Here is a 14,449-nt window from a genome sequence, read left to right on the forward strand (position 1 = left end):
GCGAGATTGGAGGACCTCCAGGTTTTTCTGCAAAGAGTGGAAGACAGCAAGTTGACTGGGAGAGAATATTTTTATTTGAAAACCTGGTGGGTTTTGTTTCAAATAATCAGAACAACCACTCGGATTGTGTGCCTGACCTGTACTTACAAGTTTTATTACATCCCTATGAACTCTCCCGTCTGTTACCTTGTAATACGTTGTTTTGTTTTAATGTTTTGATTTTTTTAGAGAGGAAGGAAGAGGGAGAGATGGCAACATCCCTGATGGGGAAACACCGACTCGCTGCGTTTTGCACTCCCCCTGCTGGGGGTCGAGCCTGCAACCAGGGCAGGTGCCCTGCCTGGGAACCCAACCGGGGACCTCTTGGTTCATGGGTCACGAAACTGAACCCCTGAGCCACACCAGCCGGGCAGAACGTTGAGTTTTTAATAAAAATCGTGTGATGTTATTCTGTGGGAGGCAGCATTGCACAGACTTCTTCCAGAAAATGGTAGTTTTCCTTCCTGTTGGGACTGCACATCGTACACAAATACAGCCTTAAGTAAGGATGCAATTCTGGTGCCTTCTGTTCCTCCTCATCTTATTGGAAGTTGCAAATCTTTAAGCTTCCTTTCAGAGTTCTTTTTTTTTTATAATATATTTTTATTGGTATTTTACAGAGAGGAAAGGAGAGAGATAGAGAGTCAGAAACATCGATGAGAGAGAAACATCGATCAGCTGCCTCCTGCACATCTCCCACTGGGGATGTGCCCGCAACCCTGGTACATGCCCTTGACCGGAATCGAACCTGGGACCTTCCAGTCTGCAGGCCGACGATCTATCCACTGAGCCAAACCGGTTTTGGCCAGAGTTCTTTTGATTCACGTTTGTGAGAATGGCTGAAAAAAATTGCAAGTCGTTCTTTAAAAAATTATTTTAAAATCGGTTTTTTTTTTAATATATTTTATTGATTTTTTACAGAGAAGAAGGGAGAGAGATAGAGAGCTAGAAACATCGATGAGAGAGGAACATCGATCAGCCGCCTCCTGCACACCTCCCACTGGGGATATGCCCGCAACCCAGGCACATGCCCTTGACCGGAATCGAACCTGGGACCTTTCAGTCCGCAGGCCGACGCTCTATCCACTGAGCCAAACCGGTTTCGGCTAAAATCGGTGTTTTTAAAAAGAAAGCCACTATAAGAAATACCGCACCTCTCTAATAAAATAACTTGCTTTTTATTTTCTTCAGTCTTCCTACATATAGACGGACCTTAAAGGTTATTGCAGGTGATAGGAGTCCGGTTACACAGCTACCGTCAAAGCATGTGTATACATCGGACTTGGAGCATTTTTCACGTTATTTCCCACTCACGTACATAATTTACAACCAAATTTATTATGTGCCTGCGTGAAAGTAGTTTAAGATCAACGCCATACCAAGTTGTTACAGACACCTCGCACCAATACCAGAGACGTGTTACCAGACAAGACAGCCCCCTGAGCCAGTGGGAGAGGGCTGCCCCCAAACTCAATCCTTATCTTCTTACAGAAATGAATTTATTCAAGAGACCTTGCCTGCGTTGTGAAAAGCCAACTTAGTAAAGCATTTAAAGCATGCGCCTTTATTGAAAAAAGCAAAAGCAAGCAAACCCATACTCCTGGCTTATGAAGCAAATTTGAGCTCATCTGAAGAGCAGGTTGGATGGGAGTCTGAGGCATTATATTCCCTCCTGTCCATAGGTCTCAAAATTCCTCTGCTGAATATTTTGGTACAGATTCTCAAGATTCCCCCCCCCACCCCTGCTTTTTTGTTGTTGTTGTTGTTGTTGTTGCTGCTGCTGTAGTTGTTTTGGCCTTCCCAGAAATCATGAGACACACCTGGCAACTTTATCTTGCCAAGTCTGGAGATTGCTGGCTTCTCTGCTGAGGGAGTAAAACTGCCCTTTTCCCCTTTCCCCTTTCCTTCTCCCTTTCTGCATTCTCTAATTAGGGAGGTTTTGTTAACCATTTGCTCTCCTGTGCTTGGCTGGGGAAGATAATGGCCTGTTAGTTACAAGCTGGCTGCAAATTGCCCATACTGTTTGCCTTGTTTTAACTTTCCTGTCTTAGTTTCCCTATTTCTCCTGCCCTGGAATCCTGTAACAGAATAATATTACGTGGCTGAGTTCTCAAAGTTTGTAAAATATTTTCATTAAACTATACAATTTGATCCCAACATATTTGTAGTGGTCATTTTTTCCTTTTGGTCATTGTAGTGAAGGGTAGTAGAATTTGCCACCTCAGAAAATGGCACTTTGGTATAAGGATTATTTTGAGCTAAAGGCAATTGAAAAGCATATACAAGAAGAGCTCTTTAAAATTCCTCTACTTCCTCCAAAGAGAACATAAATTTTCAAAGATTTCCCTTCTTGCACATGAGGAACCTACACAATCAACTTTACTAATTGGTCTTTACCTACCATGTTTCTCATATATTTGCCTTTCCATAATTTAATGCCTGTAAATATTTAAGGTCCTTTTCTTTTTGTCGTTTACATAAAAATTTATTGTTCCTTTGTTAGGATGCTCTAGCCACCTTTGTGAGTTACTCATCCCTGAGTTTCTCTCTTGTATATATGATATACATATTAACAAACTTTTTAGTTTTTCTCTTGCTAATCTTTTGTTACAGAGCCCCAGCAGAAAACCTCAAGGGTAGAAAGAAAAAAATTTCCTTCCCCTACAACCTTTAACTGTCCAACCACTCCATATATTGTCAAAGAGGTTATTGACGTTATGCATATTTCTCCCGTTAGCGCTTTTATTGTTTTAAAAATTTTTTGTTGATTTTTGAGAGGGAGGAAGGAAGAGAGAGAGAGACAGACAGACATGATTTGTTGTTCCACTTTTTTATGCATTCATTGATTCTTGTATGTGTCCTGATGGGGATCCAAACCGCAACCTTGGCTTTCGGGAGGACTTTCTAACCAACTGAGCTACCCAGCCACAGACTCCTCCTTGGTGCTTTGTTTTTATATTTTTAAATTTTTTTATTGATTTTAGAGAGAGGGAGAGAGAAACATCAATTGTTGTCCCCTGGAGACCCCCTACTGCAGCGGTTCTCAACCTGTGGGTCGCCACCCCCTTTAGGGGTTGAATGACCCTTTCACAGGGGTCGCCTAAGACCATCGGAAAACACATATATAATTACATATTGGTTTTGTGATTAATCATTATGCTTTATGTTCAATTTGTAACAATGAAAATACATCCTGCATATCAGATATTTACATTACAATTCATAACAGTAGCAAAATTACAGTTACGAAGTAGCAACGAAAATAATTTTATGGTTGGAGGCCACCACAACATGAGGGACTGTATTAAAGGGTCGCGGCATTACGAAGGTTGAGAACCACTGCTTACTGGGTGTGGAGCCCTCAAAGGGGTGTGGGCCCTGACCAGGAATGAACCTGTGACCTTTTGGTGCTTGGGAAGACAACCCAGCCGGGCTTCCCCTCCGTGCTTCTAAACATATGGGAGGGGGATCCAGCATTTCTCATTTGTTTACAGATGTTGTTACTGGGAAACCCCCTGTTGGGCTGGGCTGCCTGTCCGCTGTGTCCAATAACTGAAGCAGGGTTGAATCATATAAGGCATTTACTGAGAAGACTAGTCAACCAAGAAGACAGGGAGCTTATAAGCATTCAAATCCTGTCTTACAGCAAGGTGCAAGGGACAGGATTATAAAGGGGAAGGGGCTAGGGCAGTGGTCGGCAAACTCATTAAGTCAACAGGGCCAAATATCAACAGTACAACGATTGAAATTTCTTTTGAGAGCCAAATTTTTTAAACTTAAACTGTATAGGTAGGTACATTGTTATTAACTTAATTAGGGTACTCCTAAACTGGCCTTTGCTAAAAACGTCCTCAATCTGATTGAGGTATGTTCGCTGAGGTCCACCCCTTCCAACTCTCCCATCCACACTCCTATACTTGTTTCGTCTATCTCCTTTCGTTCATCCTCTCTATATGTCCAAACCATCTCAACATACCTTTCTCAATCCTCGACACTACATCTTCTTTCACTCCACAATGTTCCCTAAAATTAACTTAATAAACTTTACGTAAAGTTTTAAGTCAACTTCGCACTGTACAGGCGCGCCCACACGTGGTATTTTGTGGAAGAGCCACACTCAAGGGGCCAAAGAGCCGCATGTGACTCGAGAGCCGCGGTTTGCCAACCACTGGGCTAGGGGGAGTGGAATTCAGTTATGTGTAGTCCTGGCGGTCCGCAGAAGTCACCTATTGTCCTTAATCATAAGGTGATGAGATGATGTTTTGGTGGGTCTGACCACGCTTATAGGTTCTGCTTGCCAGATTCACAGCTGAGTCACCTCCTTAATCGCTTTGCACAAGCCTTAAAAAGGAAACTTCAGAAAAATTTAACCCCGTACTCACAAATAAGAAACTTAACCCCTATTCACGTAAGTATGTGTTCTAAGATTTAAAATATTATTATTTTTCAAATTGATTTAGGTGCTCTATCAGATTATAAGTCCCCCTATCAAAATGAGAGTTGAAACTATTTGAAATCTTTAAAATGCTTAACACAGCCGAAATCGGTTTGGCTCAGTGGATAGAGCGTCGACTTGCGGACTGAAAGGTCCCAGGTTCGATTCCGGTCAAGAGCAGGTACCTGGGTTGCGGGCACATCCCCAGTGGGAGATGTGCAGGAGGCAGCTGATCGATGTTTCTCTCTCATCAATGTTTTTAACTATCTCTCTCCCTTCCTCTCTGTAAAAAATCAATGAAATATATTTAAAAAAACTAAAATGCTTAACACAAAGTATTAAGTTTTAAGTACCAAGACCCTAGTTTAGTGTTCACAGAATTTAAGGCAAGCGATTGTTTCCAATTTGGCCCGAAACTCTCTCGTCTTAATTAAAAAAAAAAAAACAAACACAAAAACAACAAAGAAACAAAAACACAACAAAAACGTTTAACTTGTAAAGATATCAGGAGACTATGCATAGGTTTGGGGAATGCGGAGAAAGCTGCCCTAACAGATCACTCACTCTAAGTAACCTCAACAGAACTGAGCTCTGCAGACCAGGATTTAAAATACCAGGATTCCGCGCACACGCGGCACACGCCACCCCGTCGCGTGGCATTGTGGGATTTGTAGTCCCCGCCTGCCTCCAGGATGGTAATGCGCAGCTCAGCCCGGGCTCAGGAAAAACGCGGCCTTGGCCAGGGCCGGGTTTGGGGCGCCTGGGCAGAGCGGGCGGGCGTGTGGCTTTTCCCCGGCCCCCCGGGCCGAGCGCCGGGGGGCAGCGTCCTCGCTCCCCTTCGGCCTCCGGGCGGGCGGGCGCGCACCCTCTGCGTCACGCGGGCCGGGGTTGATGATAAATTCCGGCGTGCCGGTCGGGGTTGCTGTGTCACTCGGCCCGCCCGGCGCGCCCCTTCCCGGCCGCCCTTCCGCACTGGCGCTCGGGCTCTTCCGGTGTCAGGGCGCCTCTCCTCTGCAAGTCCCTCTCGCGCCGCGGCCCTTCGCACACCCCACCGCCCCTGCCGACTGCTCTTGCTCGGGCCCGGGCCCGGGCGCCGGACCGACCGGGGCCATGGAGAGCGCCGCCGCCAGGTATCGGCTGAGCTGCTCGCTCCAGGGCCACGAGCTGGACGTGCGGGGCCTGGTGTGCTGCCTCTATCCGCCGGGGGCCTTTGTGTCCGTGTCCCGGGACCGCACCACCCGCCTCTGGGTGCCGGACAGGTGAGCGCTGCGAGCCCGGCACCCCCGCGCCCCTGACTGTGCTGCACGGGTCCTGCCGCGAGTGGGGGAGAGCTAACCCTCCCGGCTGCGCCCTGCCCGCTCCCGTCCTCCCGGCCTGCGCTCAGGGCTGCGTTCCCTCCCGGTCCCGAGAGCACGGGCGCTCGGGGCGCGCGGTGGGAGCCACCGGGGCGCTTGGGTGGGAGGAGCATCGGGTTGTGGGGGGCTAGGGACCAGCTTTCGTGTCCCGACTTGACCACGATCGAGCGGGTGACCTTGGACGAACTTCTTCCCTCTTGGGGCTTCAGTTTTTGGACGACGATGTCCCGTGTTGCTTTGAGATTTTGGAAACTGATGGACGCCCCGTGCCCCCTCCTCCGTGAGGCCGTGTGAACGCATCTGCTCTAGGATGTGCTCTGTAGCCTCAGTTCTCAAACATGGCCCTGCAGAAAGGTGTCCCAGTCAGAGTTGCTTAGTCTGGGGTCTGTGATGGGCTTGGATGGAGGGGAGATCTCTCACATGCTCTGCGGACGTGTGTGGGGGATGTGCTGCTTTTTGAGGAGAGAAAGTGCATTGCCTCCTCACTCACAAATACAGGCACAAAAGGTTAAGCTCCAGTGCAAATCGAGTTCAAGAGTTCAGCCTTGATTTGGCTGATTGTCACTGGAAAACAGATTTCAGTTCAGAAAGAGAAAAATCGGAGCGGAGTTACTTTGTTAGCCCCCCATCAGTAGAGGTTTCACACGGAGTTTGGGTGGTCCATAAATTCAGATGGTAGCTATGGGTTGAGTGCCCTCTAATGTGTTTGAAATCTTGAAGGGGAAGAGGACAGACAAGTTCTCTTATGTTTTAATGAACTTGCTTATAATGTGGAAGGGAAGATGGATCAAAAAAACAATAGAAAAATAATTACATATTTGGCATAAGGAAAACAAGTATCCCTATAGAGTTGAGTGGAGAGAGATGTTAGAGAAGGAAGCCTTTCTGAGGATGTGTTTTCTTTTCTTTTCTTTTTTTGAAATATATTTAATTGATTTTTTTACAGAGAGGAAGGAAGAGGGATAGAGAGTTAGAAACATGGATGAGAGAGAAACATCAATCAGCTGCTTTCTGCACACCCTCTACTGGGGATGTGCCCGCAACCAAGGTACATGCCCTTGACCGGAATCGAACCTGGGTCCCTTCAGTCCACAGGCCAACGCTCTGTCCACTGAGCCAAACCGGTTAGGGCTTTCTTTTCTTTTTTTAATCTGACACATGGAGCTTGTCATGGGAGCCAGGAATAAGGAAGGCGAATTGGAAGAGCACTGTAGGTGGCGGGAGGGACACACTCAGAGGCCCTGGACTGAGCAAGAAGACAGCCCCTTTGTGCAGGAGGGAATGCGCTGTGAGGTGGGGCAAGTCTTTGAGGGCAGAGGAAGGGTTGTCCTTGTTCGAAGCCTTTATTTAAAGGGTTTCAAGCAACGAGCAGCACGATTCCATTTACCTGTTGAGAAGTTCCCGCTAGCTGCCGGTGGAGAACGGATTGCAAAGGGGTAAAGGTAGAAGTGGATCATTTTGGAGGCATTTACAGTAGTGTAGTCGGGATGAGATAGACTAGCCTAGGGCCGTGGTCGGCACACTGCGGCTCGCGAGCCACCTGCAGCTCTTTGGCCCCTTGAGTGTGGCTCTTCCTAAGCCTCAGGAGTACCCTAATTAAGTTAATGACAATGTACCTACCTATATAGTTTAAGTTTAAAAAATTTGGCTCTCAAAAGAAATTTCAGTCGTTGTACTGTTGATATTTGACTCTGTTGACTAATGAGTTTGCCGACCACTGGCTAGGGTATTGTAGAGCAAACTCCTTTATTGAACTGGAGGTGGCTTCTAAAGGTCTCTTCTAAGGTTGTGTGATATTCCAGACCACCTCGTAATAGTAGTGTGTGTTTGAAGACGATTACTGTTAACGTGTACATCTAAAATGGAGGTCAGTAGAAGCACATGCCCGCTAGGGTGTAAATGTTGACATGAGGAGTATGTAAAGGGGATGCCAGGTGTCATGGCTCCATCTGTGCATGTTGTGTATGAGTGTGCTAGGTTGACAAGAACTTAAATCACTGGAGTGATTGTGTTTACCAGGAACTTGAGGAACTTGGGGCTGAAATGAGCCTCTATCTGAAAACTGGTTCTTTCGTTTAACTCATGTTGGTTTTTGTTTTGTTTAGTTTTTCAAAATTTATTTACGTATTTTTTCACCTAACACTGATTGAGAGCCTGCATTGTGCCAGGCACAGGGCAAGATGGTAGATGATTGGAGAGATAAGATAGTTTTACTTCTCATTTCCAGTTGCTTAGGGTAGAGCATCTCACAGTCACTGGGTGATGAACTTCTTACGCATCCCAAACTAGCGTGTCTCAACCACACTTTTAGTGTTGTAAAAGTGTCCTCAGGCTGATAATCCTGACGATTTTTATTTCATTGCTTATTAATACAGTAATGAAGCGCTGTAAAATGTTTGGAGAAGTAGTTGATGAAGGTTGTTTTCGTTAGGTTTCTGGATCAGGTAGTGTAGGGGTGGACTGGAAATGATGGGGGAATTTAGTTTCAGGGATGCAAAATAGTTCGAGGGTGGACTAGATACCTCATCTTTCACAAAAGCCTGTTGGGAATCCCCAAAATACCTGGGCCTTCTGAAAGTCCTTCAGAAAAGAGACATATTTTTCTTTCTGGGATTTTTTCTTTTTGGTTGTACATTAAACTGAACCAGTCAGCATACCATTCTTTGAGATTGCTTCAGGCCGCTATAAGCCCACTTCAGATTAAACTGGATTTCTCAAGTCTATCACAACTATTGTTTTGCCTTTGAAAACTATCCATATTTGAAAGACACAACCACAGATTTTACATTCTGCATTAAATCTCTCCTGACTATGCCATGGTCTCATAAACACTCATCACTTTGGGACCTTAGACAAATACTTCTGTGGGGTTTGTTAATAAATCAGAGCCAGTCCCTTCCCACTCCCCATTTCCCTTTCTTGGAGGCAAAATTTTCATCTCCTAATAACTGCTTTATTTTTATTTTACTTATCTCTATATAAAATGCTATACAGTCATGTGCTCCTTAACTAGGAGGATACATTCTGAGAGAAGTGTTGATAGGTGATTTCGCTGTGCGAACCTCAGAGTTCACATACACTAATCTAAATGATATAGCCAGACTACACACCTAGACTATTTGCTCTTAAGATACAGTCCTGTGCAGCATGTTTCTGTACAAAACAACACGAGATTAAATCATGCACAGAGAAAAATGATACAAATTCAGAGACGCGGTAAACAGATGTATGAGGCTCCTGCAGTGTAACACAGCATACTGTTTTACAGCAAACTTACTATCTAATAAAAGAGAAACATGCAATTTGACCATAACCCCGACACCCTTCCCATTGGCTAATCAGAGGAATATGCAAATTAACTGCCAGCCAAGATGGTGGCCGGCAGCCATGCAGCTGAAGTGAACAGGAGGCTTGCTTGCTCCAGCAATGGAGGAAGCTAAGGTTCCCCGCCTGCTGCAGCCCGGCTCTGAGCTGCAGTCTAAGCAACTATGTTGCAATTATAGAAGCTAAACAAGCTCCAGAGACCTGCTTTCGGCCAGCTTTGGCCTCAGAGCTTAGAGCTGCTGTGATGGCAACAGAGTTTCAATTATAGAAGCCAAACAGACCCAGAACCTGCTTTCAGCCCTCAGAGCTGGAGCCGGCTCTCAGCTCCAGTGACAGCTATAGAAGGTAAATAAATCCCAGAATAAAAAAAAAAAAGAAAAAAAGGAGAGGTTGGGAGCTTCAGTTGCCCTCCAGCCTGAAAACGGCTCTCAGGCCCTCACCCAGACTGGCCAGGCACCCCAGTGGGGACCCCCACCCTGAAGGGTGTGTGACCAGCTGAAAACAGCCATCATCCCCTCATCCAGGCTGGCCAGGCACCCCAGTGGGGACCCCCGCCCTGATCCAGGACACCCTTCAGGGCAAACCAGCCGGCCCCCACCCGTGCACCAGGCCTCTGTCCTATATAGTAAAAGGGTAATATGCCACCCAGCACTGGGATCAGCAGAGCCGCGAGGCCTCCCAGCACTGGGATCAGCGTGACAGGGGGCAGCGCCCAAACCCCCTGATCACCCTGTGGCTCTCTGTGTGACAGGGGGCGGGGCCACAACCTCCCTATCGGCCCTGCTCTGTTCCTGACAGGGGAAGGCGCCCCAACCCCCTGATCAGCTCTGCTCTGTGCCTGATAGGGGGGAGCTCCCCAATCCCCTGCTTGCCCTGCGGCTCTGTGTGTGACAGGGTGCGGCACCCCAACCCCTGATCGGCCCTGCTCTGTGTGTGACAGGCTGCGGCGCCCCAACCCCCCCTCCCCATGGGCCCTGCTCTGTGCGTGACAGAGGGGAGCTCCCCAACCCCTGATCGGCCCTGCTCTGTGTGTGACAGGGTGCGGCGCCCCAACCCCCCCCCCCCCCCCACGGGCCCTGCTCTGTGTGTGATGGGGTAGAGCCATAACCTCCCTATCGGCCCTGCCCGGAGTGTGACAGTGGCGGCGCCCCAACCGCCTGATCCACCCTGCTCTGTGTGTGACAGGGGACGGTGCCCCAACTCCCCTATTGGCCCTACTCTGTGAGTGACATGGGGGAGCTCCCCAACCCCGTGATTGACCCTGCTCTGTGCGTGACAGGGTACGGAGCCCCAACCCCCCTGATGGGCCCTGCTCTGTGAGTGACAGGGGGCAGTGCCCCACCCCCTGATTGGCCCTGCTCTGTGCATGACAGGGGGCAGCGCCCCAACCCCCTGATTGGCCCTGCTCTGTGTGTGACAGGGTGGCGCCGCAACCTCCCCATCAACCTTGCCTTGAGTGTGACAGGGGGCGGTGCCCCAATCCCCAATGGGCCCTACCCTGAGCGTGACTGAGGGTGGCATCGCAACCTCCCAGTCCACCCTGCTCTGTGCATGACAGGGGGCGGCGCCCCAACTCCCCAATCGGCCCTGCTCTGAGCCCGACCAGGGGCTGCACCTAGGGATTGGGCCTGCCCCCTGCCACCCGGGAGCAGGCCTAAGCCAGCAGGTCGTTATCTCCCGAGGGGTCCCAGACTGCGAGAGGGCACAGGCCGGGCTGAGGGACTCCCCCTCCCGGCCGAGTGCACAAATTTTTGTGCACCGGGCCTCTAGTCTATGCTAATAAAAGGGTAATATGCTAATTAGACTGGGAGACCTTCCAGGAGACCTTCTGGACAAAGCCATGGTGGCGGGGCCGAGGTTGAGGCTGTTAGGGGCCAAGAGGGGAGGGCAGTTGTGGGTGATCAGGCCAGGATGGGCCGGCAGTTGTGGGTGATCAGGCCGGTGGGGGGGGGGGGTCGCTGTGTATCATCAGGCCAGCGGGGGTATGTTGGGGGCGCAGTTGGGGGTCAGCAGGCCAGCGGGGGTGGGGGCAGTTGGGGGCAAGCAGGCCAGTGGGGAGGGGGGGCAGTTGGGGGCGAGCAGGCCCGCAGGCAAAATGGTTAGGAGCAATCAGGCAGGCAGGTGAGCGGTTAGGAGCCAGCAGTCCCATATTGCGAGAGTGATCGAGCCTAAACTGGCATTCGGACATCCCTTGTGGGGTCCCAGATTAGAGAGGTTGCAGGCCCGGCTGAGGGACCCCCTCCCCGCCCCTAGTGCACGAATATCGTGCACCTGGCCACTATTTTCCAAATAATATTCCTCTAGCATTTTCAAGCCATTGTCCCATTTTATGCTAGCCTTTAGTGTTACAGTTGAGAAGACCGAAGCCATTCTGATTCTTGAGCTATTATTTTGTTCTGTCTAAAAGGCAGTCAAGTATTCACCCACTGTTCAGGGCCATTAGTGGACGGACCATTTTAATATGAAAGCTCATCCATAAGTTCCGGGACATTTTCTTAAATTCATTCTTTGGTTTCGTCTTCTTCATTTTCTCTGTCCTCTTTTCTTGAACTTTTTATCCAGATATTGAACTTGTTTCTACATTTCTTTTTTAATTCTCTTGTTCTTTCTTTTTGCTATACTTTCTCAAAATTGCCTTGACTTCTTATGAAATTATCTTCTTGTTTCATGTCTGCAATATCTTATATCTCTGAATATGGTAGTGATGTTTGTTTTAATTTTTTTTAGTCCTTTACCAAGAATATGTTTTTTTGTTTTTGGTTTTTTTTAATATATTTTATTGATTTTTTACAGAGAGGAAAGGAGTGGGATAGAGAGTTAGAAACATCGATGAGAGAGTAACATCAATCAGCTGCCTCCTGCACACCCCCTACTGGGGATGTGCCCTCAACCAAGGTATATGCCCTTGACTGGAATCGAACCTGGGACCCTTCAGTCCAAAGGCCGTCGCTCTATCTACTGAGCCAAACCGGTTAGGACTATCAAGAATATGTTTTTATTGATTTTAGGGAGAGAGAGACAGACAGACAATGGTCAGTTGCCTCCTGTACACACCCCAACTGGGAATTGAACCTGCAACCTGGAAATGTTCCCTGACTAGGAATCGAACCTGAGACCCTTGGGTGCACAGGACTACACTCCAACCAACTGAGCCACGCCTGCCAGGGCTGTTTTCTTTTGTTTGTTTGTTTGTTTGTTTGTTAAGTTATTTTCTCCTTAGTGGTCTGTTTCCTCCAAATTGTTTTTTTTTTCCCTCCCTGTTTGTTTTGGTCATTATATATTTCCTGCTGGAGAAGCCTTTCCCCAGATGTCTGATAATCCTTATTCTGTGCTTGGTGTTAAGGTGGAAAACTAAAAGGTTTCTGAGTAGCACTCACTATTCATGGGTGGGGCGGCCTGGCTGGCTGTGAGCTTCAGGTAGGGTTATTTGGCTGGACCATTTCATTGGGCTGGTCTGCCTAGAGCAGTGGTTCTCAACCTTCCTAATGCCGCGACCCTTTAATACAGTTCCTCATGTTGTGGTGACCCCCATTTTCATTGTTACAAATTGAACATAATTAAAACAGCGATTAATCACAAAAACAATATGTAATTATATACGTATGTGTTTTCCGATGATCTTAGGCGGTCCCTGTGAAAGGGTCGTTCGACCTCCAAAGGGGTCGTGACCCACAGGTTGAGAACCACTGGCCTAGAGCATGACTGCTTGGTCTCCAGGATTTTGTCTTTAGTGGTCTTGGCCTCCATTATGAATGTACATGTTCCTCATACCCCAAGGCTCAACTATGCTTTGTGTCCCCCAAGACTGTTCCCTTTCTAAAGAAAAAGCTCCAGACTTTTGCTGGGTACAAAAGGGCAGTCGCCTGGCTGGGGTGTCTAGCTGCTTTTTTCTTTCTTCATAATACTTTAGGTATTATTGATTCACGAAGTACTTAATTCTTACCACGTAGAATATTGTGCTGGGAACTTGAGAAGATAAAAAGAACCAGGTCTGGATTCTGCCATTAAGAACTTCACAGACCAATACAAAAGATGCATGCAAACATCTGTACTGGGGTGCTCAGGGACACATAGGCCAATTTAGTGGTTTACATAATACAGATTTTTTTTTATCATATCCTATCTTTTAAATTTCTTTGGGTTTATTGATAAAATGGTTTCTAAAAACACATTTTAAAAAACCCATCAAAATAAAGTGGACAAGTTTAAAAATAGCTACTACCAAATGCCTTCCTTTGAAGATTTTTTTTTTGTCATATGATTCAACTTTTGACTGATTCTGAAGACTTTCAACTAGTTTTCCTTATTTTAGTTCCTGCCTTTTCTTGTCCCCATTTTTAGTGGTACATACATAATGCTGTTAATTCTTTAGCCTTTTGGGGATTTACTGGTGGGTTTGTTCTCTAGTTTCCCTCCTGCCTACATACATAGATACATATACATGCATGCATATATTTATATGTGTGTGTATATATTTACATACATATTTTAAGAAAGGTATAAACTCACAAGGCTAGGAAGAAAGAGAAAAAAAGAACAGGATTTTAACTTCCAGTAGTGAAGCTGACAGAAAAGTAGTAAGAGTCTTGGGAGACATGAGAAAAATGAGTTCTATGCAGGCGGCAGGGAAAGTAGAGAACCAATTTACCAGTGGATGCCCAAAAGGCTCAAAAATTAGCAGCATTATTTGCCTACACACACACACACATTGTTTTAGAGGTGTTTGGGAAGGGAGTGAAAATAGATGAGTGTGTTCAGTCTTTACTCAGGAGTCTTAATCTCTGTATTTATCTCATCTCTTTCAACTAGACTGCAAACTCCTTGCTTTAGCTTAAGTCAGATACATAATTCTTTATATCCCTCTCAGCAACTAACCACCTTCCATATAGTATGTCATAATCTGTTAGACTTGTTATGTAAGGCAGTGATGCTGAGTGACTAAATGTGTAACAAATTGGTAATCTTTCTAATCCCCAGGGAGTTGATGTGCTGTGTCCCTAGAGCAGTCATTTATACATAGTTGTATTAGTTCCTATGGTTTGCATATTGAAAATGATTGATATTCTATTTAGATACACATACCAGTGATGGCGAACCTTTTGAGCTCAGCGTGTCAGCATTTTGAAAAACCCTAACTTAACTCTGGTGCCGTGTCACATATAGAAATTTTTTTATATTTGCAACCATAGTAAAACAAAGACTTATATTTTTGATATTTATTTTATATATTTAAATGCCATTTAGCAAAGAAAAATCAACTAAAAAAATGAGTTCACGTGTCACCTCTGACACACGT

The 14,449-nt window shown here is 46.7% G+C and overlaps 1 protein-coding gene across 1 annotated transcript in view; it reads left to right on the forward strand.

Annotated features, from left to right (window-relative positions):
• The first annotated feature begins 5,569 nt into the window (after positions 1-5,569).
• PLAA (phospholipase A2 activating protein) overlaps positions 5,570-14,449 on the forward strand; it is a 35,874-nt gene continuing 26,994 nt past the window's right edge. Inside the window, exon 1 of the mRNA XM_081104257.1 lies at positions 5,570-5,733. Within this exon, the coding sequence (XP_080960383.1) occupies positions 5,585-5,733 (149 nt within the window). The 5' untranslated portion in view covers positions 5,570-5,584. The remainder of the gene's footprint in view (positions 5,734-14,449) is intronic.

This window comes from Myotis nattereri (assembly GCF_964212035.1).
Source record: "Myotis nattereri genome assembly, chromosome: 12".
Taxonomy (NCBI): Eukaryota; Metazoa; Chordata; class Mammalia; order Chiroptera; family Vespertilionidae; genus Myotis; species Myotis nattereri.